General features: G+C 52.0%; 1 protein-coding gene across 3 annotated transcripts in view; it reads right to left on the bottom strand.

Annotated features, from left to right (window-relative positions):
* rnpc3 (RNA-binding region (RNP1, RRM) containing 3) overlaps positions 1 to 26,849 on the bottom strand; it is a 54,393-nt gene extending 27,544 nt beyond the window's left edge. For all 3 annotated transcript variants that reach the window (XM_068036559.1, XM_068036560.1, XM_068036562.1), the window contains exons 1-9: positions 26,812 to 26,849; positions 22,032 to 22,200; positions 20,090 to 20,137; positions 17,228 to 17,346; positions 14,841 to 14,930; positions 12,874 to 12,985; positions 11,098 to 11,166; positions 6,529 to 6,665; positions 2,217 to 2,342 (exon numbers count right to left, since the gene is read on the bottom strand). In XM_068036559.1, the coding sequence (XP_067892660.1) occupies positions 2,217 to 2,342; positions 6,529 to 6,665; positions 11,098 to 11,166; positions 12,874 to 12,985; positions 14,841 to 14,930; positions 17,228 to 17,346; positions 20,090 to 20,137; positions 22,032 to 22,200; positions 26,812 to 26,849 (908 nt within the window). The remainder of the gene's footprint in view (positions 1 to 2,216; positions 2,343 to 6,528; positions 6,666 to 11,097; positions 11,167 to 12,873; positions 12,986 to 14,840; positions 14,931 to 17,227; positions 17,347 to 20,089; positions 20,138 to 22,031; positions 22,201 to 26,811) is intronic.
* Between the last annotated feature and the right edge of the window lie 235 nt (positions 26,850 to 27,084).

Below are 27,084 nucleotides of genomic sequence, written 5' to 3'. Positions count from 1 at the left end.
TCGCTTTGTCTGCCCTCTCCAAATGCATAACCTCACACTTCTGTGGATTGAATTCCATTTGCCACTTTTCCACCCACTCAACCAAACCATTGATATCATTCTGGAGTCTACAGCTATCCTCTTCACAATCAACTACACAGCCAATTTTTGTGTCATCTGCAAACTTCACAATCCTGCCTCCCACATTTAAGTCCAAATCATTAATATATACCACAAACAGCAAGGGTCCCAACACTGAGCCCTGTGGAACGCCACTGGAAACCGCTTTCCATTCGCAAAATCATCCGCCGACTATTACCCTTTGTTTCCTGGCACTGAGCCAATTCTCTATCCAACCTGCCACATTCCCCTGTATCCCATGGGCTTTCATTTTACTGATCAGTCTGCCATGTGGGACTTTGTCAAATGCCTTATTAAAATCCATGTAGACCACATCCACTGCACTACCTTCATCAATCCTCCTTGTTACTTACTCAAAAAATTCAATTAAGTTAGTAAGACACGACCGTCCCTTAACAAATCCATGCTGACTATCCCTGATTAATCTGTGCCTTTCTAAGTGACAGTTTATCCTTTCTCTCAGAATTGATTCTAATAAGTTAACTCACCACCGAGGTCAGACTGACCGGCCTATAATTATTTGCCTGTACCTCACACCCTTTTTAAACAACGGTACAATGTTCACAGATGTCCAATCCTCTGGTACCTCACCTGTATCTAGTGAGGATTTGAAAATGATCCTTAGAGCATCTGCTACTTCCTCCCTGGCTTCCTTTAACAACCTGGGATACAATCCACCTGGTCCTGGTGATTTATCCACTTTCAAGGATGTCAGATGCTCTCGTACTTCCTCTCTCATTATGCTTATCATATCTAATATTTCACACTCTTCCTCTTTTACTACGTTACCAGGAAAATGGATTTGTTCGCTAAACACAGTCATCAGGAATGGCGGGGGAGGGTGGGAAAATAAATCGACTGAGCACTCTGCCTCTTCCTGTGACACACACACATTCTGAAAATGCAACGATGTATTTGAACTTCACGGTGTATCATATGCAATTTGTATAAAACTTCACCGAGAAGATTAAATGAAAATTACAGATTAAACCGTTTGAAGGTGAGCCAATTTTGGGGACATAGATATTTTCAAACACCAGCATTTTCTAATTTCCGAAGTTATACTTTCCTGCCTTCAGATTTTACAATTTAATAAGGGGTGGGGAGGGAAGGATAGAAATGAGCCTTCAGTGGATTCTGTGCTGCCTTATATCTCTTTCATACATTACTTCATGCAGCTTAGAAGGATATACTGATAGGGTGAGAAGAAGAAGGTGGGAGGAGGCTCATGAGCAGCATAAACACCAGTTGGGCCGAACAGCCTGTTTCTGTGTTGGAAATTCCATGTAATCTATCACATAATCTACAATAGACCCAGATATGAGGCAAGAAAAACCCTCAGCTGTTTTAGAAAACAACTTTTATATTTTTGGTCAAAGGATTGAGTTGAGAACACTCCATATTTACATTTCTATTCACTATTTTTTTTTTAATATTCATTGCCAGGATATGGGCTTCACTACAAGGCCAGCATTTAATGCCCATCCCTTGTTGCTCGTGAAACAGTGATGATACAACTGAGCGGCTTGCTGGGACTTCAGTGGAGTGTTAGCAGTTAGTCACCGGTTAGGGGTGCAGTGTTAAGAGATGTCACAGTGTGTGCAGTGTAGTACTGCCAATAGATGGCTCACTATAAGCCAGCAAGTGCAGATTAGAGCTCCGGTGCAAGATTCTGCCTGGAATAGGAGTCCATTCGATGAAATATCCCTGAACTTGCAATAGATTCCATACTGATGTAGTATTACATTTGTTAAAAAAACAGTATAGATGAGCCAAACATTAAATTTTATATTCATTACAGAAGTGGGGGAGATGAGGATTTTATTTTCACACAGTGAGTTGTTGTGATCTGGAACGCGCTGCCTGAAAGGGCGGTGGAAGCAGATTCAATAATAACTTTCAAAAGGGAATTGGATAAATACTTGAAAAGGAGAAATTTGCAGGACTATGAGGAAAGAGCAGGGGAGTGGGACTAATTGGATAACTCTTTCAAAGAGCTGGCACAGGTACAATGGGCCAAATGGCCTCATTCTGCGCTGTAGGTTTCTACGATTGTTTTAAGTTCCAAGCAGCAGAGTTAGTTTATTGATTCTTACCTTTTCGTAGGTGCTTTTGGCACATTAATCAAGTCCTTTAATCTGGGTCGTTTCCGGACTGAAACCCGTTTTCTCTTCTGTGTCCCTTTTGGTGGAAGTGAGGCTAATCCCATCAATCGTATCATTCTGCAGAGAAAAAGGAAAGGTTTTGGCTGTCAAACAGATTTCCAAGGATGAAGGTTTAGTCACTTAGAGAGGTTGGAGAAGCTGGCATGGTTCCCCTTAGAGCAGAGAACGTTAGGAGGAGATTTAATAAACGTGTTCAAAATCATGAAGGATTTTCAGAGTAAATAAGGAGATACTGTTTCCAGTGACAGCAGGGTCAATAAGCAGAGGGACACAGATTTAAGGTAATTGGTAAAAGAACCAGAGATTACATGAGGGGCATTTTTTTTTAAAAAGGGAAATGGATAAATACTTGAAAGAGAAAAAATTGCAGGGATATCGCGAGAGAGCAGGGGAGTGTGACTAATTGCATAGCTCTTCAAAAGAATGGCCTAGACTTGATGGACTGAATGGCCTCCTTCTGTGCTGTATAATTCTATCCCTTTGGGTGTCAGTGGGCAGCATTCTCTGCTGAGTCAGAAGGGTGTGGGCTCAAGTTGCACTCTAGAACTTTGAATACCTAATTCAGGCTGGCATTCTGAATATAGCATTGAGGGTGTGTGCCACACTGTCAAGATGCTGCCTTTAAGACCTGATGTTAAACTGAAGGCCTCGTCTGCCCTCTCAGCTGGATGTAAAACATCCAAGAGCACTATTTCAAAGAGCAGGGCAGTTTGCCCCTGTGCCCTGACCAACATTTATCCCTTGCTGTGCACAAATTGGCTGCTGTAATTCCTACTTTACAATAGTACTTCAAAAAGTACTTAAATGGCTATAAACTGCTTTGGGATATTCTGAGGCTGTGAGAGGCGCTCTATGAATGAAATACCTTTTTTCCTTTACCTATTGAGGCAACTGTGTGATGCTACAAACACATGTTGAACATTAATCAAAGGGGCCTTGAACCAGAAAAGGAAAGTAAAGTTGCTAAACTGATCATAGTGAGAAAACTGACAGATGGTAGATAAGCAACCAGAATGTTCCCACACTGAATCAGGACCCTGAGCTACCGAGTCTATACTCGTGCCTCCCTGCACACCACCACGAGCCACCTGTTCTAATCCCACTCTCCTTTTTTGTAATTCATTCATGTGATGTGGGCGTCACTGGCCAGGCCAGTATTTATTGCTCATCCCTAATTGCCCTTGAGAAGGTGGTGGTGAGCTGCCTTCTTGAACCGCTGCAGTCCATGTGGGGTAGGTACACCCACAGTGCTGTTAGGAAGGGAGTTCCAGGATTTTGACCCAGCGACAGTGAAGGAACGGCGATATAGTTCCAAGTCAGGATGGTGTGTGGCTTGGAGGGGAACTTGCAGGTGGTGATGTTCCCATGCATTTGCTGCCCTTGTCCTTCTAGTTGGTAGAGGTCATGGGTTTGGAAGGTGCTGTCTAAGGAGCCTTGGTGAGTTGCTGCAGTGCATCTTGTAGAAGGTACACACTGCTGCCACTGTGCGTCGGTGGTGGAGGGAGTGAATGTTTGTAGATGCGGTGCCAATCAAACGGGCTGCTTTGTGTTGGATGGTGTCGAGCTTCTCGAGTGTTGTTGGAACTGCACCCATCCAGGTAAGTGGAGAGTATTCCATCACACTCCTGACTTGTGCCTTGTAGATAGTGGCCAGGCTTTGGGGAGTCAGGAGGTGAGTTACTCGCCTCAGGATTCCTAGCCTCTGTCCTGTTCTTGTAGCCACGGTATTTATATGGCTACTCCAGTTCAGTTTCTGGTCAATGGTAGCCCATAGGATGTTGATAGTGGAGGAGTCAGCGATGGTAATGCCATTGAATGTCAAGGGGAGATGATTAGATTCTCTCTTGTTGGAGATGGTCATTGCCTGGCACTTGTGTGACGTGAATGTTACTCCTGTTTCGAGTCAGACCACACAGGAGGCCAGTTGTCCACTGTGCCTCTTTGAAAGAGCTGTCCAGCTAGCCCCACTTATTAGAACTCAGATAGCCAGTCAGTGAAGGCAAGTCTTTATATACATACAAACCTATTTACACAGATACACATTATCTCTTTGACCAAGCTTTTGGTCACCTGTCCTAATATCTCCTTATGTGGCAGAAGCTTAAAATTAGAGCCAGGCCGTTCAGGGATGATGTCAGGAAGCATTTCCTCACACAAAGGGGTGCGGAAATCTGGAACTCATGGGATCACAAGAAATAGGAGTCGACCATTCGGCCCGTCAAGCCTGCTCCGCCATTCAAACAGATCTTGGCTGATCACATACCTCTATGCCATTTTTCCCCACTATCCCATATCCATTGCTATCGTTAGTATTCAGAAATCTGTCTATTTCTGTCTTGAACATACTCAATGATTGAGCTTCCACACCTCTCTGGGGCAGAGAATTCCAAAGATTTATCACCCTCTGAGAGGAGAAATTCCTCCTCATCTCAGTCTTAAATGGACTGCCCCTTATTCTGAGACTGTGTCCCCTTGTTCTAGACTCACCAGCCAGAGGAAACATCCTATCCACATCCACCCTGTCACACACTAAGAATTTTGTAAGTTTCAATGAGATCACTTCTCATTCTTCGAAACTCTAGAGAATACAGGCCCATTTTCCTCAATCCCCCTTCTTGAGACAATCCTGCCATCCCAGGGATTAGTCTGGTGAACCTCCGTTGCACTCCCTCTATGGCAAGTATATCCTTCCTTAGGTAAGGAGACCAAAGCTGTACACATTACTCCAGGTGCAGTCTCACCAAGGCTCTATACAATTGAAGCAATACATCTTTATTTCTGTACTCAAATCCCCTTGCAATGAAGGCCAACATAGCATTGCCCTAATTGCTTGCTGCACCTGCATGCTAACTTTCAGCTGTTGAGGCTGGGAGTCAATTGAAAATTACATATCGTGAACCTCCAGCCCAACAAGCGCAGTTTCAGCCTGCTCCTATATATGAACACAGGCCCCATTTAATACCCCTCAAACACAATTAACATCCAATTAATATTCAATTAGTCCTTGCTTTTTCCCCACAGCCCTGCAATTATTTTCCTTTTCAAGTATTTATCCAATTCTCTTTTGAAAGTTATTATTGAATCTGCTTCCACCGCCCTTTCAGGCAGCGCATTCCAGATCACAACAACTCACTGTGTAAAAATAAATTCATCTCCTTTCCGATTCTTTTGCCAATTGCCTTAAATCTGTATCCTCTGGTTACTGTCCCTCCTGCCAGTGGAAACAGTTTCTCTTTATTTATTCTGCTAAAACCCCTCATAATTTTGAACACCTCTATTATATCGCCCCTTAATTTTCTATGCTCTAAGGAGAACAATCCCAGCTTCTCCACGTCACTGAAGTCCTTCATCCCTGGGACCATTCGAGTAGATCTCCTCTGCACCCTCTCTAAGGCCTTGACATCCTTCCTCATGTGTGGTGCCCAGAATTGGACACAATCCTCCAGCTGGGGTATAACCAGTGATTTATAAAAGTTTAGCATAATTTACTTATAGTTGTTTGGTCGTACAGAACTTGAGAATTGCTGAAAATAGAGACATGTTGTCGAAGCTTTTCGTCTTGCACTCATCAGGACAATACGCAAGAATACCAATGTAAAGGAAAACAACATTGAGGCCTCTTGCTAGTCCTCAATTTCCATCATTCCACCATTGATGGCTGTGCCTTCAGCTGCCTGGGCCCTAAGCTCTCAAATTTCCTCCCTAAACCTCTGCACCTCCCTACCTCTCTCCTCAAGACACTCCTTAAAACCTACCTCTTTGACTAAGTTGTTGGTCACCTGTCCTAATATCTCCTTATGTGACTCAGTGTCAAATTTGGTTTGATTACATTCCTGTGAAGTGCCTTGGGATTGAGAGAAACTATCTCCTCTGGCAAGGGGAGTCCAGAACAAAGGGGGGGGGGGGGGTAACCTTAAAATTAGAGCCTAAGCCGTTCAGGGATGATGTCAGGAAGCACTTCTTTATACAAAGGGGAATGAAGATCTGGAACACTCGTCCCCAAAAAGCTGTTGAGGCTGGGGGTCAACTGGAAATTTCAAAATTGGGAACAATGCTTTCTGTTGTTGGGCAGGGGGTGTTGGGGTTTGCAAAACCATGATGGGTGGATAGAGTTAAGCTACAAATCAGCCATGATCTGATTGAATAGAAGAACAGTGGAGGGGCTGAATGGCCTCCTCTAGATCTTTTGCTTGACTATGTTAAAGGCACTGTCTATATAACTTACTGTTGCTATTTTACTCACCTTTCTTTATCCTCTTCACTCCCACTTTCATATTCCGATTCTTCCTCACTGGATACGTCCATCTCTTCCTCTGGCAAAGGTGGTTCCTCAGGGGGTAGTGGAGGCATCGGTGGAGGAGCAGGAAAGTACTCCTCATACTAGGAGACATAGTTCAAAAGAATTCTTCAATTACCCAGGGAACAGAAGCTAGCTCAAAATATTATAACAACTCTATGAACATAATCACAGCTCCAAACGCTTATAGGAACAGAAGGAGGCCATTCAGCCCCTCAAACCTGTCACACCATTAAACGAGAGCATGGATGATCAGTATCCAAACTCCACTGACCCACGTTGGTTCCTGCACTAGCAAAAATCTGTCGACTCCAGATTAAAAATTATTTGAACTAGCATCGTCTGTTTTTTGTGGGAGAGAGCTCCACACTTCTTGAAGAAAGAAATACTTACATTTCAGTAGCACCTGTCACCAGCTCAGGACCTCCCAAAGCTCGTTCCAGTGAATTTGAAATGTTGTAATGTAGGCAACACAGCAGCTACTTTGCACACAGCAAACTCCCTCAAACAGCAACGTCATAATGATCAGATAATCTGTTTTCATGATGTTGAGTGAGGGACAAATATTGGTCCCAGGACACGGGGGAGAACTCCCCTGCTCTTAATAATGGTGGTGGAATATTTTACATCCACCTGAGACAAAAGACAGGGCTTCAGTTTACAGCCTCATCTTAAAGTTGTCACCTGCAACAAGCAGCTCTCCCTCAGTAGTGACCCTCCGGCAGCGCAGCGCGCCCTCGGAACTGACCCTCCGACAGTGCAGCTGTCCCTCAGTACTGACCCTCTCTCGGTGCAGTGCTCCCTCAGTACTGACCCTCCAACAGTGCAGCACTCCCTCAGTACTGACCCTCCGACAGTGCAGCACTCCCTCAGTACTGACCCTCCGACAGTGCAGCACTCCCTCAGTACTGACCCTCCGACAGTGCAGCACTCCCTCAGTACTGACCTGCTGACGGTGCAGCACTCCCTCAGTACTGACCCTCCGGCAGCGCAGCTCTCCCTCAGTACTGACCCTCCGGCAGCGCAGCACTCCCTCAGTACTGACCCTCCGGCAGCGCAGCACTCCCTCAGTACTGACACTCCAACAGTGCAGCTGTCCCTCAGTACTGACCCTCCAACAGTGCAGCACTCCCTCAGTACTGACCCTCCAACAGTGCAGCTGTCCCTCAGTACTGACCCTCCAACAGTGCAGCTGTCCCTCAGTACTGACCCTCCAACAGTGCAGCTGTCCCTCAGTACTGACCCTCCAACAGTGCAGCACTCCCTCAGTACTGACCCTCCAACAGTGCAGCAATCCTTCAGTACTGACCCTCCGACAGTGCAGCACTCCCTCAGTACTGACCCTCCAACAGTGCAGCACTCCCTCAGTACTGACCCTCCAACAGTGCAGCACTCCCTCAGTACTGACCTGCTGACGGTGCAGCTCTCCCTCAGTACTGACCCTCCGACAGTGCAGCACTCCCTCTGTACTGCACTGGGAGTTTGTGCTCAGCTCTCTGGAGTGGGACTCGAACCCACAACGCAATGCGCCATATCTGATCACCCTTTGAAGAGTAGGCCCTGGCAAAGTAAATGGACAATTATTTTTGTGGGCCCCGGAGAAGCCGGAGCGACCGACAAAACTCATTGGGGCCTCCCAGGGATCACCCCCGCTCCACCCCCATCATACTGCGATGGGTGGGAGCGCAGCCTCTTCACCAAATGGACGGTTAATCTGCACATGCTCCCCTGATCAGCTTCCAACGGCCAAACCTGTCAATCACTTTGCAGCTCAGTCTTGGTCTCTTCCTGGAGCAATTTAATCCCCCTGCCTCCACCAAGCATTCCTCACGCACCCACCCCCCCAATTCCAGTTCCAACTGCCTGTAACATCTCCCACTTCTGAGGAAAGGGTGATCAAGCAGAAACGTGAGCACAACCTTTGTCCCTCTTTCCGCGGCTTGGCCGCTGCCTGACCTGCTGAGCGTTTCCAACACGTTGCTTTTATTTCCAAAATATTTTCTTATTGCTTTCGCACCAAAAGAAAATTACACTCGACTCAAACATGAGGCTGAACTCCTCAGTTTTGCAGTTGCACCATAAGATCTTAGAATCACAGAATGTCTACAGCACAGGAGGTAGCCATTCGGCCCATTGTGTCCATGCCAGCTCTTTACAAGAGCATCTCACTTAGTCCCACTCCCCCGCCTTTTCCCTGTAGCTCTGCAAATTTATTCTCTTCAGATAATTGTCCAATTTTCTTTCGAAGGACTTGATCTTTCAGGCAGTGCATTCAGATCCTAACCACAGTCATTTATGGCACAGAAGGAGGCCATTTGGCCCACGCTGTTTTACAATGCTTTTTCTCATGTGGCCTCTGGTTATTTTGCCATTCACCTTAAATCAGTGTCCTCTGGTTCTGAATCATTCTGCCAAAGGGAACAGTTTCCCCCTGTGGACTCTGTTTAGACCTCGAATGATTCTGAACATCTCACTCAATATTCTCTTCTCCAAGGAGAACAATCCCAGCTTCTCCATTCTATCCACGTAACTGAAATCCCTCATCCCTGGAACCATTTTGTTAATCTTTACTCCACCCTCTCTAAAGACTTCACTTCTTTCTAGAAGTTTGGTGCCCAGAACTGGACACAATACTGCAGCTGAGTCTGAACCAGTGCTTTATACAGATTTATCATAACTTCCTTGTTCTTGTACTCTATACCTCTATTTACAAAGCTGACAGCACAGGAAGAAAACATTCGGCCCATCATGCCTGTGCCAGCTTTTTGAAGGAATTATCCAATTAGTCCCACCTCCCCTGTCCTTTCCTCATAGCCCTGCACATTTCACTTGTTCAGCCTCAACTGGAGTATTGTGCCCATTTCTGGGCACTGCACTTTAGAAAGGATGGGAAGGCTTTAGAGGGGGAAGATTTACGAGAATGGTTCTGGAGATGAGACATCAGTTACGTGGACAGATTGGAGAAGCCAGCTCGGTTCTCCTTCAAAAGAAGATTGAGAGATTAGGTCGTGAAGCTCAAAATCAGGAGAGGTCTGGGAAGAGTAGATTGAGAGCTACTGTTCCCATTGGTGGAAGCATTGAGAACCAGAGGACACCGATTTAAGGTCATTGGCAAAAGAAGCAACGGCGACACGGGGAAAAACCGTTTCATGTAGCGAGTGGTTCAGATCTGAAATGCACTGCCTGAGTGTGTGCTGGAGGCAGATTCAATCATGGCTTTCAAAAGAGAATTGGATAATTATCTGAAGACAAAAGAAAATGCAGGGTTGCAGGAAAAGGCTGGGGAGTGGGACGAGCTGCTCTTGCAGAGAGTCCAGCATGGACACAATGGGCTAAATGGTCTTCTGTTGTGTTGCAATCATTCGAAGAGTGTAAGGATTTATCCAATTCCCTCTTGAAAGTTATTATTGAATCTGCTTCCACCGCCCTTTCAGGCAGCGCATTCCAGATCACAACAACTCACTGTGTAAAAAAATTCTCATCTCCCCCTCTGGTCCTTTTGCTAATTATCTTCAATCTGTGTCCTTTGGTTACCAACCCACCTGCCACTGGAAACAGTTTATTTACTCAATCAAATTCCTCATGATTTTGAACGCCTCTATTAAATCTCCGCTTAACCTTCTCTACTCTAAGAATAATCCCAGCTTCTCCAGTCTCTCCACATAACTGAACTCCCTGATCTCTGGTATCATACACCAGTCGCTGAAGGTAAGCATGCAGGTGCAACAGGCGGTAAAAAAGGCAAATGGTATGTTGGCCTTCATAGCGAGAGGATTCGAGTGCAAGAGCAGGGATGTCTTGCTGCAATTATACAGGGCCTTGGTGAGGCCACACCTGGAATATAGCGTGCAGTTTTGGTCTCCTTATCTGAGGAAGGATGTTCTTGCTATAGAGGGAGTGCAGCGAAGGTTCACCAGACTGATTCCTGGGATGGCGGGATTGACGTATGAGGAGAGATTGAGTCGGTTAGGATTATATTCGCTGGAGTTCAGAAGAGCGAGGGGGGATCTCATAGAAACCTATAAAATTCTAACAGGACTTGACAGGGTAGATGCAGGAAGGATGTTCCCAATGGTGAGGGAGTCCAGAACCAGGGGTCATAGTCTAAGGATACAGGGTAAACCTTTCAGGACTGAGATGAGGAGAAATTTCTTCACCCAGAGAGTGGTGAGCCTGTGGAATTCGCTACCACAGAAAGCAGTTGAGGCCAAAACATTGTATGTTTTCAAGAAGGAGTTAGATATAGCTCTTGGGTCTATAGGGATCAAAGGGTATGGGGGGAAAGCGGGAACAGGTTACTGAGTTGGATGATCAGCCATGATCATAATGAATGGCGGAGCAGGCTCGAAGGGCCGAATGGCCTACTCCTATTTTCTATGTTTCTATGTCTATGTTCTGGTAAATCTCCTCCGCACCCCTCTCCAAGGTTTTAACATCCTTCCTCAAACCCCACATCATTGGGATAACTTTGGACACTCGGCGTATTATTTTTACAGTTTTCATTTCACAAGTTACCATTGGAGGGCGAGTGGTGATTGGTCCGAAGGGAGCAGGCAAATTCATTTTGTTCATCAGATGCAGAACCTGCAAGGACAATTGCAAGATTTTCATTACTGCATGAACACAAACCACTGTCTGTACAGAAAGGCTGGGATTTCATCACTTCAGGACGTCCCGAAACACTTTACAACCAAAGAAGTACTTTTCAAATGTAGTCACTGTCATAATGCAGCATACACGGCAGTCAAGCTGCACAAAAAATCCCACAAACAGCAATGGGATTATATTCAGATCATCGATCTTTTTAGCGATTTTGACTGAGGGACAAATATTAGCCGAGGACACCAGAGAGAACTCCCCTGCTATTCTTCTAAAGAGTGGCCCTGGGATGCATTCTGTCCACCTGAGAGGGGAGACAGGAGTCTCCGTTTAATGTCTTCTCTGAAAGACAGCACATCCAACAGTGCAGCACTCCCTCAGTGCTGCCCCTCTGACACTGCAGCGCGCCCTCAGTCCTGCCCCTTAAAAACTGCAGCACTCCCTCAGTACTGCCCCTGTGACAATGCAGCACTCCCTCAGTACTGTCCCTCTGACGGTGCAGCACTCCCTCAGTACTGCCCTTCCGACACTGCAGCGCTGCCCCTCTGACAGTGCAGCACTCCCTCAGTACTCCCCTCTGACGGTGCAGCACTCCCTCAGAACTTCCCCGACAGTGCAGCACTCCCTCAGCACTGCCCCTGCGACAGTGCAGCGCTCCCTCAGTACTGCCCCTCTGACGGTGCAGCACTCCCTCAGTCCTGCCCCTCCGACACTGCAGCACTCCCTCAGAACTTCCCCGACAGTGCAGCGCTCCCTCAGTACTGCCCCTGCGACAGTGCAGCGCTCCCTCAGTACTGCCCCTGCGACAGTGCAGCGCTCCCTCAGTACTGCCCCTGCGACAGTGCAGCGCTCCCTCAGAACTTCCCCGACAGTGCAGCACTCCCTCAGTACTGCCCCTCCGACAGTGCAGCACTCCCTCAGTACTGACCCTCTGACAGTGCAGCACTCCCTCAGTACTGACCCTCTGACAGTGCAGCACCCCCTCAGTACTGACCCTCTGACAGTGCAGCACTCCCTCAGTACTGACCCTCTGACAGTGCAGCACTCCCTCAGTACTGACCCTCTTACAGTGCAGCACTCCCTCAGTACTGACCCTCTGACAGTGCCGCACTCCCTCAGTACTGACCCTCTGACAGTGCAGCACTCCCTCAGTACTGACCCTCTGACAGTAAAGCACTCCCTCAGTACTGACCCTCTGACAGTGCAGCACTCCCTCAGTACTGACCCTCTGACAGTGCAGCACTCCCTCAGTACTGACCCTCTGACAGTGCAGCACTCCCTCAGTACTGACCCTCTGACAGTGCAGCACTCCCTCAGTACTGACCCTCTGACAGTGCAGCACTCTCTCAGTACTGACCCTCTGACAGTGCAGCACTCCCTCAGTACTGACCCTCCTGAGTGGTGAAATGTGAAACTTGCCACCACAGGGAGTGGAATAGCATAGATACATTTAAAGGGATGCTGGGTAAACACGAGGGAGAAAGGAGTCGAAGGATATGATGTTGGGATTAGAGGAGGAAGGATGGAAGGAGGCTCGAGTGCAGCTTAAATGCCAGCATGGAGCAGTTGGACCGAATGGCCTGTTTTGAGCTGTATATTGGATGTAATTCAACTAAGCAGTTCAGTAAAAGCAAAATGTTAAGACATCCCCCTTGCAGCAAAATGTTAAAATATATGAATCAATTCTTTTACCTGCACATAGAACTTGGGCACACTTGCCATGGCATTGGCGATATTGGCCAAAATGACACTGGTTGGCGGTGGATACAGGTATTTCAGGCAGGGGTTTATGGAATAGGTCAACCTGCAAAACAAGGAGGACAAAACTCATGCCCTGAGTATTTCACAGCTCAGAATTAGGACTTGCTGACACCCACAACCAAACACTAAAACCCATCACAGCAACTGACCAAGACTCCTTAGACAGCACCTTCCAAACCCGCGAACTCGACCAACGAGAAGGACAAGGGCAGCAAAGACATGGGAACACCACCACCTGCAAGTTCCCCTCCAAGTCACACACCATCCTGACTTGGAACTATATCACCGTTCCTTCACTGTCGCTGGGTCAAAATCCTGGAACTCCCTTCCTAACAGCAGTGTGCACCTACCTCACATGGACTGCAGCTGTTGAAGAAGGCAGCTCACCACCACCTTCTCAAGGGCAATTAGCGATGGACAATAAATGCTGGCCTGGCCTAATGCCTTAACTAAAAGATGGCAGCTTGAACAGCACAGCAATCCAACAGGGCAGTGAACACCTCCTCACCACGTGGCCCCTCAGTACTGACCCCCCGACAGTGCAGCGCTCCCTCAGTGCTGACCCCCCGACAGTGCAGCGCTCCCTCAGTGCTGACCCCCCGACAGTGCAGCGCTCCCTCAGTGCTGACCCCCCGACAGTGCAGCGCTCCCTCAGTGCTGACCCCCCGACAGTGCAGCGCTCCCTCAGTGCTGACCCCCCGACAGTGCAGCGCTCCCTCAGTGCTGACCCCCCGACAGTGCAGCGCTCCCTCAGTGCTGACCCCCCGACAGTGCAGCGCTCCCTCAGTGCTGACCCCCCGACAGTGCAGCACTCCCTCAGTGCTGACCCCCCGACAGTGCAGCACTCCCTCAGTGCTGACCCCCCGACAGTGCAGCACTCCCTCAGTGCTGACCCCCCGACAGTGCAGCACTCCCTCAGTGCTGACCCCCCGACAGTGCAGCACTCCCTCAGTGCTGACCCCCCGACAGTGCAGCACTCCCTCAGTGCTGACCCCCCGACAGTGCAGCACTCCCTCAGTGCTGACCCCCCGACAGTGCAGCACTCCCTCAGTGCTGACCCCCCGACAGTGCAGCACTCCCTCAGTGCTGACCCCCCGACAGTGCAGCACTCCCTCAGTGCTGACCCCCCGACAGTGCAGCACTCCCTCAGTGCTGACCCCCCGACAGTGCAGCACTCCCTCAGTGCTGACCCCCCGACAGTGCAGCACTCCCTCAGTGCTGACCCCCCGACAGTGCAGCACTCCCTCAGTGCTGACCCCCCGACAGTGCAGCACTCCCTCAGTGCTGACCCCCTGACAGTGCAGCACTCCCTCAGTGCTGACCCCCTGACAGTGCAGCACTCCCTCAGTGCTGACCCCCTGACAGTGCAGCACTCCCTCAGTGCTGACCCCCTGACAGTGCAGCACTCCCTCAGTGCTGACCCCCTGACAGTGCAGCACTCCCTCAGTGCTGACCCCCTGACAGTGCAGCACTCCCTCAGTGCTGACCCCCTGACAGTGCAGCACTCCCTCAGTGCTGACCCCCTGACAGTGCAGCACTCCCTCAGTGCTGACCCCCTGACAGTGCAGCACTCCCTCAGTGCTGACCCCCTGACAGTGCAGCACTCCCTCAGTGCTGACCCCCTGACAGTGCAGCACTCCCTCAGTGCTGACCCCCTGACAGTGCAGCACTCCCTCAGTGCTGACCCCCTGACAGTGCAGCACTCCCTCAGTGCTGACCCCCTGACAGTGCAGCAATGTGAGTTTCAGCCTAGATTTTGTGCTCAAGTCTCTGGAGTGGGACTTGAACCCCGAGCTTTTCAGCCAAGGCTGGTACTAGCTGAGTCACCGTAGTGGAATAATTGAGGATCAGTATCGTGCCGATTCCACTGGCTACTGATTTGAAGATGTGTTACTAACCCCAGGCTTGGTGCGATCCCATCCTCAATAACAGGAACTTTTGGTTTCAGAACTTTCTTCTCATCTTTGTTGATCAAAGCTCTCTCTGCACTACAATTACAAGCAGAATAAAAAATATTAGGAAAATCGCTGCATTTTATAAATCATGAATATAACTTGCAGTTGTATAATGTACTGTGTAATTAACATTGTAAAAGCTCCCAAGACACTTCACGAGTGGATTTAAACCAACATCTAACTCGAGGCACATAAGGGAAGGATCCGAGTGTTTAGGACCCAGGCAGCTTAAGGCATGGTCACCGATGGAGATCGAGGATGTGCAAGGGGACAGAATTGGAGGAGCACCGAGATCACAAAGGGTTGCAGGGCTGGAGGAGGTGAGAGAGATAGGGAGGGGTGTAGGGATAGAGGTTACAGAGATAGGGAGGGGTGTAGGGATAGAGGTTACAGAGATAGGGAGGGGTGTAGGGATAGAGGTTACAGAGATAGGGAGGGGTGGAGGGGTTGGAGGAGGTTACAGAGATAGGGAGGGGTGGAGGGGCTGGAGGAGGTTACAGAGATAGGGCGGGGTGGAGGGGCTGGAGGAGGTTACAGAGATAGGGCGGGGTGGAGGGGCTGGAGGAGGTTACAGAGATAGGGCGGGGTGGAGGGGCTGGAGGAGGGTACAGAGATAGGGTGGTAAGGCAACAAAGGGATTTGAACACAGGAATGATACTAAAATGGAGGCTTTGTCAGACCAGGAGCCAGTGTAGGTGGTGAGCACAGTGGGTAATGGGTGAATGGGACTTGGTTTCATGAAGGTGGGGATCAGGAACAAGCAGGATTGCGGTCCTCCCGACTGCAGGTCGATCCCCAGCAAGTTTGACAGAGTGAAGCAACCCTCAGGAAAGCTCCAATGTCAGAGCCTCTGCTGCCCTCCTGTGGATAGGAACTGACACTGCCAATTTCTATGAATAAGGGAGAGTTTTCAATCTGCAATCCTGTTAGGAACTGAATAAAATACTTACATAAAACTTCCAGCACAGAAACGGGTCATTTGGCCCAACCAGTGCACAGCATGTATATCACAGCTTTCGTGGTCTCAGGGTACATCCAAGCACTTTAGAGCCAATTAAGTGTTTAGAAGCACATTCACTGTGAATGGAATACTCTCCACAAGTAATTCACCTCCTGAGTCCCCAAAGCCTGTCCACCATCTACAAGGCACAAGTCAGGAGTGTGATGGAATACTCTCCACTTGCCTGATTGGGTGCAGTTCCAAAAACACTCAAGAAGCTCGACACCATCCAGGACAAAGCAGCCCGCTTGATTGGCACCCCATCCACAAACATTCACTCCCTCCACCACCGACGCACAGTGGTAGCAGTGTGTACCATCTACAAGATGCACTGCCGCAATGCACCAAGGCTCCTTAGACAGCACCTTCCAAACCCGCAACCTCTACCACCTAGAAGGACGCTGGGCAGCAAACGCATGGGAACACCACCACCTGCATGTTCCCCTCCAAGTCACACACCATCCTGACTTGCAACTATATCACCGTTCCTTCACTGTCGCTGGGTCAAAATCCTGGAACTCCCTTCGTAACAGCACTGTGGGTGTACCTTCCTCACATGGACTGCAGCGGTTCAAGAAGGCAGCTCACCACCACCTTCTCAAGGGCAATTAGGGATGGGCAATAAATGCTGGCCTGGCCAGTGACGCCCACATCCCATGAAACAATAAAAAACACTGACCCTCCGACATGGCAGAACTCCCTCAGCACTGACCCTCTAACTGTGCAGCACTCTCTCAGTATTGACCCTCCGACTGGGCAGCACTCCCTCGGTCCTCTACCGGGAGTGTCAGGCTTGAGGTCAATGTATGACCTCAAGGGCAGCACAGTGGCGCAGTGGTTAGCACCGCAGCCTCACAGCTCCAGCGACCCGGGTTCAATTCTGGGTACTGCCTGTGCGGAGTCTGCAAGTTCTCCCTGTGTCTGTGTGGGTTTCCTCCCACATGCAAGACTTGCGGGTTGATAGGCAAATTAGCCATTGTAAAAATTGCCCCCTAGTGTAGGTAGGTGGTGGAAGAATTGAGGGAAGGGGGGATGTGAGAGGGAAAATGGGATTAATGTAGGATTAGTAGAAATGGGTGGTTGATGGTCGGCCTGGACTCGGTGGGCCGAAGGGCCTGTTTCAGTGCTGTATCTCTCTCTGACTCTATGATCAGCTGAGATAGGGCTGACATGTGATCAGAGTCTGCCTCATGCTTGCATTGGAAGAAGTCCTTTACAGCTGGAGGCCCGTTTCTGAACTGGATTCAAACTGAGATCTCGGAGGCCAGTGCACAATCCACTCAAGCGCTAAGTCATCAGCTACAAAAATGACTGGACTCAAAGTACGTACCGTTTGCTTTTATCGGAGATTAGCGTCTGTTCTAGTAGGTCTATGTGCTCCTGCTCCCTCGCATACTCCACCACCAGAGTGTGACCCAGGAGTCTTAACTGGTGCAGCCTGGTCAAAGCCTGAAAACAACACATTGGAAGATCACTCCCCACTGGGTTCACTCTCACGTCAGACTGCGGATGCAAAGTGTAAAGACTTACCCTTTTCACAACCCAGAGGACTGAAAGGTTCAAGTCAACAACATAAACTTGTATTTCGATAGCACCCTTAACATAGTAAAGTGCCCAAAGTGCTCCTAAGGAGCGATTAGCAAACAAAATCTGACTCTCTGCCACAAAAGGAGATATTAGGACAGGTGACTAAAAGCTTGATCAAAGACGGAGGTTTCAAGGAGCATCTGACATGAGGAGAGAGAGGCAGAGAGGTTGAGGGAAGGAATTCCACAGCTTTGGCCCAGGCAGCTGAAGGTAAAGGCCAGTAAAGGGAGTGAGGGCTGGAAATTGGGGATGCACATGAGGCAAGAAGTCCTTTGAAGAGATCTCTGATTTGGTGCTTTGTAAAATACACATCCATTCGGGAATTGGCCTCTAAATAAGCTCCGACTATGAACCATCAGTCACCAGTAACTGTTCACAATGACAAATACATCTCATTCTCGATTGTTACTGCACAGAAACAGGCCATTTTGCCGATCAAGTCGGTTCCTGATGTTATCCCTTCATGAATCGCCAAATCTAATCCTATTTTAATTTTCCACATTTTAATCAACCATCTAGAATCATAGAATCCTATAGCACAGGAGGTCATTTGGGCCATCCTGTCTGTGCCGGCTCTTTGAAAGAGCTATCTGATTAGTCCCACCCACCCGCCCCATTCCCATAGCCCTGCTAATGATATCCAATTCCCTTTCTGAAAGTTACTATTGCTTCCACCGCCCTTTCAGGCAGCACATTCCAGATCACAACAACTCACTGTGTAAAAAAACAATTCTCCTTATCTCCCCCTCTGGTTCTTTTACCAATTACCTTAAGGCTGTGTCCCTCTGGTTATTGACTATCCTGTCACTGGAAACAGTTTCTCCTTATTTAATTTATCAAAACCATGCATGATTATGACATGACCTATTCAATCTCCCTCCCATCTCTCTGCTCTAAGAACAGTCCCAGCGTCTCTAGGCCCACTTCTTATAGCATTGCTTCCTGATTGCAGATGACTTCCCAAAGACCCTCTGCTGCTCCCAACCACTAGATCCCCTTTATGTTTGAGAGCAGACACTGAGTGACATGGGTGGCGCAGTGGTTAGCACCGCAGCCTCACAGCTCCAGGGACCCGGGTTCGATTCTGGGTACTGCCTGTGTGGAGTTTGCAAGTTCTCCCTGTGTCTGCGTGGGTTTCCTCCGGGTGCTCCGGTTTCCTCCCACATGCCAAAGACTTGCAGGTTGGTAGGTTAATTGGCCATTATAAATTGCCCATAGTATAGGTAGGTGGTAGGGAAATATATAGGGACCGGTGGGGATGTTATTGGAATATGGGATTCGTGTAGGATTAGTATAAATGGTTGGTTGATGGTCGGCACAGACTCGGTGGGCCGAAGGGCCTGTTTCAGTGCTGTATCTCTAAACTAAACATATCCAGTGCCCACCACCACAGGCTTCCTTCATATTATTCATTTTTGGGATCTGGATGTCTCCAGCAAGGGCAGCATTTATTGCTCATCCCTAATTGTCTACTGAAGGCATTTAAGAATCAACCACATTGCTGTGGGTCTGGAGTCACATGCAGGCCAGACCAGGTAAGGGTGGTAGATTTCTGGCCGAAAAGGGCTTTGGTGAACCAGATTTTTTTTTTTTTTTACAACAATCGACAACGGTTTCATAGTCACCATTAGACTGGCTTTTAATTCCAGATTTATGAATTGAAATCAAATTTCACCATCTGCTGTGGTGGGATTCGAACCCATGTCCCCAGGGCATTAGCCTAAGCATCTGGATTACTGGTCCAGTGACAATACCACTCTGCCACCGCCTCCCCAGTTGACGATTATTAGCTTCCCTTGAAAAGGTGGCAGTGAGCTGCCTTTTTTTTTCATCCACCTGAAAGAGATCAGGCCATAATTTAAGGTCTCATCCAAAACACTGACCCTCCGACAGTGCAGCACTCCCTCAGTACCGACCTTCCGACAGTGCAGCACTCCCTCAGTACCGACAGTGCAGCACTCCCTCAGTACTGATCCTCCGACAGTGCAGCACTCCTTCAGTAGCGACCCTCCGACAGTGCAGCACTCCCTCAGTACCGACCCTCGACAGTGCTGCACTCCCTCAGTCCTGATCCTCCGACAGTGCAGCACTCCCTCAGTCCTGACCCTCCGACAGTGCAGCACTCCCTCAGTCCTGAGCCTCCGACAGTGCAGCACTCCCTCAGTCCTGACCCTCCGACAGTGCAGCACTCCCTCAGTCCTGAGCCTCCGACAGTGCAGCACTCCCTCAGTCCTGAGCCTCCGACAGTGCAGCACTCCCTCAGTCCTGACCCTCCGACAGTGCAGCAATCCCTCAGTCCTGACCCTCCGACAGTGCAGCACTCCCTCAGTACTGACCCTCCGACAGTGCAGCACTCCCTCAGTCCTGAGCCTCCGACAGTGCAGCACTCCCTCAGTCCTGAGCCTCCGACAGTGCAGCACTCCCTCAGTACTGACCCTCCGACAGTGCAGCACTCCCTCAGTACTGACCCTCCGACAGTGCAGCACTCCCTCAGTACTGACCCTCCGACAGTGCAGCACTCCCTCAGTCCTGAGCCTCCGACAGTGCAGCGTTCTCATCAGTTCGCTCCCTGAGTAATTACGTGGTGTTTTAACATATAACCTACCTTAGCTGCTGTGTTGGCAGATGAAAAAGTGGCAAAAGCTGTATGTTTCTGCAAAAGAAGTACATTTTAAACTTAATGGAGTTCTGAGAACAGAATGCTTTGTTATTAATTAACACCAGAAATATTAGTGCCTCATCCCCTGGGAAGGAATAGCCTGGGCACCACCCCGAAGCAGCACAGAGGATGTCAATGTGTTCTCATCACCAGTCCACAACAACCCCCCTCGGTACATTAGCAGATTCCTAACCTGTGTCAGTACAGGTCACCCTGAGAATGTGCTCAGGGTTCCCTTCTTGGACCACTAGCTAATGACATGCTAGACCACTTCAGAGGGGAGTCCAACACTAAGAAATAACAAATGAACAAACTTACATTTCTATAGCGCCTTTCACAAGTTCAGGAAATCGCAAAGCTCTTTACACCTAATGAAGTATTTTTGAAGTCTAGTCACTGTTGTAATGTAAGGAAATGTAACAGCAAGATCCCCGAAACAACAATGTGATAGTGACCAGATAATCTGTTTTAGTTACCTTGATTGAGTGGTAAATATTGGCCAGAACACTGGAAAAACTCCCCAGCTCTTCTCCAAAACAGGGCCAAGGCATCCCCGAAAGGGCAGATAGGCCTCGGTTTTAACATCTCATCAAACAACGCACTCCCAATTGTGCAGCACTCCCTCAGTACTGGCCCTCGGACAGTGCAGCACTCCCTCAGTACTGGCCCTCGGACAGTGCAGCACTCCCTCAGTACTGGCCCTCGGACAGTGCAGCACTCCCTCAGTACTGGCCCTCGGACAGTGCAGCACTCCCTCAGTACTGGCCCTCGGACAGTGCAGCACTCCCTCAGTACTGGCCCTCCGACAGTGCAGCACTCCCTCAGTACTGGCCCTCCGACAGTGCAGCACTCCCTCAGGACTGACCCTCCGACAGTGCAGCACTCCCTCAGTACTGACCCTCCGACAGTGCAGCACTCCCTCAGGACTGACCCTCCGACAGTGCAGCACTCCCTCAGGACTGACCCTCCGACAGTGCAGCACTCCCTCAGGACTGACCCTCTGACAGTGCAGCACTCCCTCAGGACTGACCCTCTGACAGTGCAGCACTCCCTCAGGACTGACCCTCTGACAGTGCAGCACTCCCTCAGGACTGACCCTCTGACAGTGCAGCACTCCCTCAGGACTGACCCTCTGACAGTGCAGCACTCCCTCAGTACTGACCCTCTGACAGTGCAGCACTCCCTCAGTACTGACCCTCTGACAGTGCAGCACTCCCTCAGTACTGACCCTCTGACAGTGCAGCACTCCCTCAGTACTGACCCTCTGACAGTGCAGCACTCCCTCAGTACTGACCCTCTGACAGTGCAGCACTCCCTCAGTACTGACCCTCTGACAGTGCAGCACTCCCTCAGGACTGACCCTCTGACAGTGCAGCACTCCCTCAGGACTGACCCTCTGACAGTGCAGCACTCCCTCAGTACTGACCCTCTGACAGTGCCGCACTCCCTCAGTACTGCTGCAGGAGTGTCAGTCTGGATTTTGTGCTGATGTCTCTGGGAGAGGAATTGAAGCCACATCCTTCTGACTCAGAGAGGAGAGTGTTTCCCAAGGGCCAGACTGAGTAAGGATGACAGGTTCTCTTCTCAGAAAGACTTTCATTGACCACTTGGGTTTTTATGATGACCCAATGGCTTCATAGCTATTTTTACTGAGATCAGCTTTTTTACCTTCACAATTATTTTGTTTAAAATCTGAATTCAAATTCATGATGGGCTTTGAACTATCCTTTTCTGAATTATTAGTTCAGGCCTCAATCACCAATTTAGCAATGTGATCCCTGCAGTATACTGCCGTACCCTAAGATTTAAAATGAGAGAGAAGCTGCTGCCTGCGGATGGGAACACAATACCCTGTTCCCTCACTAATGCTACTTTGTAGTTCTCATACCAGTCTTCCTTTGTCTGATAAAACTCGCACAGACAGCGCTCCGAAATATTTCAGCAGTTCCCCCTTCTCGCTCTGTGTTAGCTCGGATGGCAGATGCCGCACCAGGATGGTTCTGCTGCCGATGGTTTGAAGGGAAACATTCGCCGCAGAGACTGTAGCAGCCATGACACTGAGTAGGCAAAGAAACACAGGACATTAGACAAGTGGCCATCGTACTAAAGAGCACCAGGTCCGGTCATTCAGCCGGACACTGGGGAACAGGGTGGGGGCTGGGTTTCTGCCCTCCCGCATACCCCTCAGAACAGAGTGGTGTTAGACTTGGGGTGCTTGGGGTAATGAGGGGCCCTCAGTTCTCCCCAGCACAGGAACTGGGGGTTAGAGGTGGTATTACGGGTGATGGGACTTGGGGGCCTCTGTCCCCCTCTAGAACGGAAATGGGGTGGTTAGGGTGGCTGTGGTATGGGGGGGGGGGGGGGGGGTGAGAGTTTAGGCTTGTTGGGCCCATTCTCCCACTGAACAGGAATACAGGTTGGGAGGGAGGTATGGCGAGTTGGGTTTGGGAGGGGTTAGGGTGGGTTTGGGGGTCTCTGTCCCCCTGGGCGGGGATTCAGGATTTTGGGGGTGGGTTTGGGGGTCTATTCCCCCCGGGCAGGGATTCGGGGTGGGTTTGAGGGTCTATCTCCCCTGGGCGGGGATTTGGAGTGTTGGGGGTGGGTTTGGGGGTCTATCCCCCCGGGTGGGTATTCGGGGTGTTGGGGGCGGGTTTGGGGGTCTAACCCCTCCTGGACAGGGATTCGGGGTGGGTTTGAGGGTCTATCTCCCCTGGGAGGGGATTCGGGCTGTTGGTGGCGGGTTTAGGGGTCTAGCCCCCCAGGCTGGGATTCAGGGTGTTGGGGGCAGGTTCAGGGGTCTATCCCTCCCCGGGCGTGGATTCGGAATGTTGGGACGGGTTTAGGGGTCTATCCCCCCGGGCTGGGTTTAGGGATGTTGGGGGCGGGTTTGTGGGTCTATCCCTCCCCGGGTGAGGTTTAGGGATGTTGGGGGTCTATCCCTCCCCGGGTGGGGTTTAGGGAAGTTGGGGGCGGGTTTGGGGGTCTATCCCTCCCCGGGTGGGGTTTAGGGATGTTGGGGGCGGGTTTGGGGGTCTATCCCTCCCCGGGTGGGGTTTAGGGATGTTGGGGGCGGGTTTGGGGGTCTATCCCTCCCCGGGTGGGGTTTAGGGATGTTGGGGGCGGGTTTGGGGGTCTATCCCTCCCCGGGTGGGGTTGAGGGATGTTGGGGGCGGGTTTGGGGGTCTATCCCTCCCCGGGTGGGGTTGAGGGATGTTGGGGGTGGGTTTGGGGGTCTATCCCCTCCCCGGGTGGGGTTCAGGGATGTTGGGGGCGGGTTTGGGGGTCTATCCCTCCCCGGGTGGGGTTTAGGGATGTTGGGGGCGGGTTTGGGGGTCTATCCCTCCCCGGGTGGGGTTTAGGGATGTTGGGGGCGGGTTTGGGGGTCTATCCCTCCCCGGGTGGGGTTTAGGGATGTTGGGGGCGGGTTTGGGGGTCTATCCCCTCCCCGGGTGGGGTTTAGGGATGTTGGGGGCGGGTTTGGGGGTCTATCCCTCCCCGGGTGGGGTTTAGGGATGTTGGGGGCGGGTTTGGGGGTCTATCCCCTCCCCGGGTGGGGTTTAGGGATGTGGGGGGCGGGTTTGGGGGTCTATCCCCTCCCCGGGTGGGGTTTAGAGAAGTTGGGGGCGGGTTTGGGGGTCTATCCCCTCCCCGGGTGGGGTTTGGGGATGTGGGGGGCGGGTTTGGGGGTCTATCCCTCCCCGGGTGGGGTTTAGGGATGTGGGGGGCGGGTTTGGGGGTCTATCCCTCCCCGGGTGGGGTTTGGGGATGTGGGGGGCGGGTTTGGGGGTCTATCCCTCCCCGGGTGGGGTTTGGGGATGTGGGGGGCGGGTTTGGGGGTCTATCCCTCCCCGGGTGGGGTTTGGGGATGTGGGGGGCGGGTTTGGGGGTCTATCCCTCCCCGGGTGGGGTTTGGGGATGTGGGGGGCGGGTTTGGGGGTCTATCCCTCCCCGGGTGGGGTTTGGGGATGTGGGGGGCGGGTTTGGGGGTCTATCCCTCCCCGGGTGGGGTTTGGGGATGTGGGGGGCGGGTTTGGGGGTCTATCCCTCCCCGGGTGGGGTTTGGGGATGTGGGGGGCGGGTTTGGGGGTCTATCCCTCCCCGGGTGGGGTTTGGGGATGTTGGGGGCGGGTTTGGGGGTCTATCCCCTCCCCGGGTGGGGTTTGGGGGGCGGGTTTGGGGGTCTATCCCTCCCCGGGTGGGGTTTGGGGATGTGGGGGGCAGGTTTGGGGGTCTATCCCTCCCCGGGTGGGGTTTGGGGATGTGGGGGGCGGGTTTGGGGGTCTATCCCTCCCCGGTTGGAATTTGGGGATGTGGGGGGCGGGTTTGGGGGTCTATCCCTCCCCGGGTGGGGTTTAGGGATGTTGGGGGCGGGTTTGGGGGTCTATCCCTCCCCGGGTGGGGTTTGGGGATGTTGGGGGCGGGTTTGGGGGTCTATCCCTCCCCGGGTGGGGTTTGGGGATGTTGGGGGCGGGTTTGGGGGTCTATCCCTCCCCGGGTGGGGTTTAGGGATGTTGGGGGCGGGTTTGGGGGTCTATCCCTCCCCGGGTGGGGTTTGGGGGTCTATCCCTCCCCGGGTGGGGTTTGGGGGTCTATCCCTCCCCGGGTGGGGTTTGGGGGTCTATCCCTCCCCGGGTGGGGTTTGGGGATGTGGGGGGCGGGTTTGGGGGTCTATCCCTCCCCGGGTGGGGTTTGGGGATGTGGGGGGCAGGTTTGGGGGTCTATCCCTCCCCGGGTGGGGTTTGGGGATGTGGGGGGCGGGTTTGGGGGTCTATCCCTCCCCGGGTGGGGTTTGGGGATGTGGGGGGTGGGTTTGGGGGTCTATCCCTCCCCGGGTGGGGTTTGGGGATGTGGGGGCGGGTTTGGGGGTCTATCCCTCCCCGGGTGGGGTTTGGGGATGTGGGGGGCGGGTTTGGGGGTCTATCCCTCCCCGGGTGGGGTTTGGGGATGTGGGGGGCGGGTTTGGGGGTCTATCCCCTCCCCAGGTGGGGTTTGGGGATGTGGGGGGCGGGTTTGGGGGTCTATCCCTCCCCGGGTGGGGTTTGGGGATGTGGAGGGCGGGTTTGGGGGTCTATCCCTCCCCGTGTGGGGTTTGGGGATGTGGGGGGCGGGTTTCGGGGTCTATCCCCTCCCCGGGTGGGGTTTAGGGATGTTGGGGGCGGGTTTGGGGGTCTATCCCTCCCCGGGTGGGGTTTAGGGATGTTGGGGGCGGGTTTGGGGGTCTATCCCTCCCCGGGTGGGGTTTGGGGATGTGGAGGGCGGGTTTGGGGGTCTATCCCTCCCCGGGTGGGGTTTGGGGATGTGGGGGGCGGGTTTGGGGGTCTATCCCTCCCCGGGTGGGGTTTGGGGATGTTGGGGGCGGGTTTGGGGGTCTATCCCCTCCCCGGGTGGGGTTTGGGGATGTTGGGGGCGGGTTTGGGGGTCTATCCCTCCCCGGGTGGGGTTTAGGGATGTTGGGGGCGGGTTTGGGGGTCTATCCCTCCCCGGGTGGGGTTTAGGGATGTTGGGGGCGGGTTTGGGGGTCTATCCCTCCCCGGGTGGGGTTTGGGGATGTTGGGGGTGGGTTTGGGGGTCTATCCCTCCCCGGGTGGGGTTTGGGGATGTGGGGGGCGGGTTTGGGGGTCTATCCCTCCCCGGGTGGGGTTTGGGGATGTTGGGGGCGGGTTTGGGGGTCTATCCCCTCCCCGGGTGGGGTTTAGGGATGTTGGGGGCAGGTTTGGGGGTCTATCCCTCCCCGGGTGGGGTTTAGGGATGTTGGGGGCGGGTTTGGGGGTCTATCCCTCCCCGGGTGGGGTTTAGGGATGTTGGGGGCGGGTTTGGGGGTCTATCCCTCCCTGGGTGGGGTTTAGGGATGTTGGGGGCGGGCTTGGGGGTCTATCCCCTCCCCGGGTGGGGTTTGGGGATGTTGGGGGCGGGTTTGGGGGTCTATCCCCTCCCCGGGTGGGGTTTGGGGATGTTGGGGGCGGGTTTGGGGGTCTATCCCCTCCCCAGGTGGGGTTTGGGGATGTTGGGGGCGGGTTTGGGGGTCTATCCCCTCCCCGGGTGGGGTTTAGGGATGTTGGGGGCGGGTTTGGGGGTCTATCCCCTCCCCGGGTGGGGTTTAGGGATGTTGGGGGCGGGTTTGGGGGTCTATCCCTCCCCGGGTGGGGTTTAGGGATGTTGGGGGCGGGTTTGGGGGTCTATCCCCTCCCCGGGTGGGGTTTAGGGATGTTGGTGGCGGGTTTGGGGGTCTATCCCTCCCCGGGTGGGGTTTGGGGATGTTGGGGGCGGGTTTGGGGGTCTATCCCTCCCCGGGTGGGGTTTGGGGATGTTGGGGGCGGGTTTGGGGGTCTATCCCTCCCCGGGTGGGGTTTAGGGATGTTGGGGGCGGGTTTGGGGGTCTATCCCCTCCCCGGGTGGGGTTTAGGGATGTTGGGGGCGGGTTTGGGGGTCTATCCCTCCCCGGGTGGGGTTTAGGGATGTTGGGGGCGGGTTTGGGGGTCTATCCCCTCCCCGGGTGGGGTTTAGGGATGTTGGGGGCGGGTTTGGGGGTCTATCCCTCCCCTGGTGGGGTTTAGGGATGTTGGGGGCGGGTTTGGGGGTCTATCCCTCCCCGGGTGGGGTTTAGGGATGTTGGGGGCGGGTTTGGGGGTCTATCCCCTCCCCCAGGAACACTGACTCAAGCGACTCACCAGAAGCTGCTCCGCGAAGCTCCACAACCTCCACACATGCGCACTGCAATTGCAATGACGCGCTGAGCTGAGCAGCCAATGGGTGAGTGGGAGGTGGTGACCCCGCCCCCTGTGGCTGAGTGACAGCTGTGGACCACGTGGGACAGAGACAGTGCCCAGGTCCAGCCAGGCTGGGAAAGTTTCATTAAATATCCCAACTTAACATTGAAATTAAAATCCAAATACAGACACTAAACAGGCCAAAGAAATGTATGAACTGTAGAATATTTACAC

The sequence above is a fragment of the Heterodontus francisci genome, chromosome 8 (genome assembly GCF_036365525.1).
Source record: "Heterodontus francisci isolate sHetFra1 chromosome 8, sHetFra1.hap1, whole genome shotgun sequence".
Classification (NCBI taxonomy): domain Eukaryota; kingdom Metazoa; phylum Chordata; class Chondrichthyes; order Heterodontiformes; family Heterodontidae; genus Heterodontus; species Heterodontus francisci.
The sequence above is the reverse complement of the archived record's forward strand: the minus strand, read 5'-3'. Positions and strand labels throughout refer to the sequence as shown.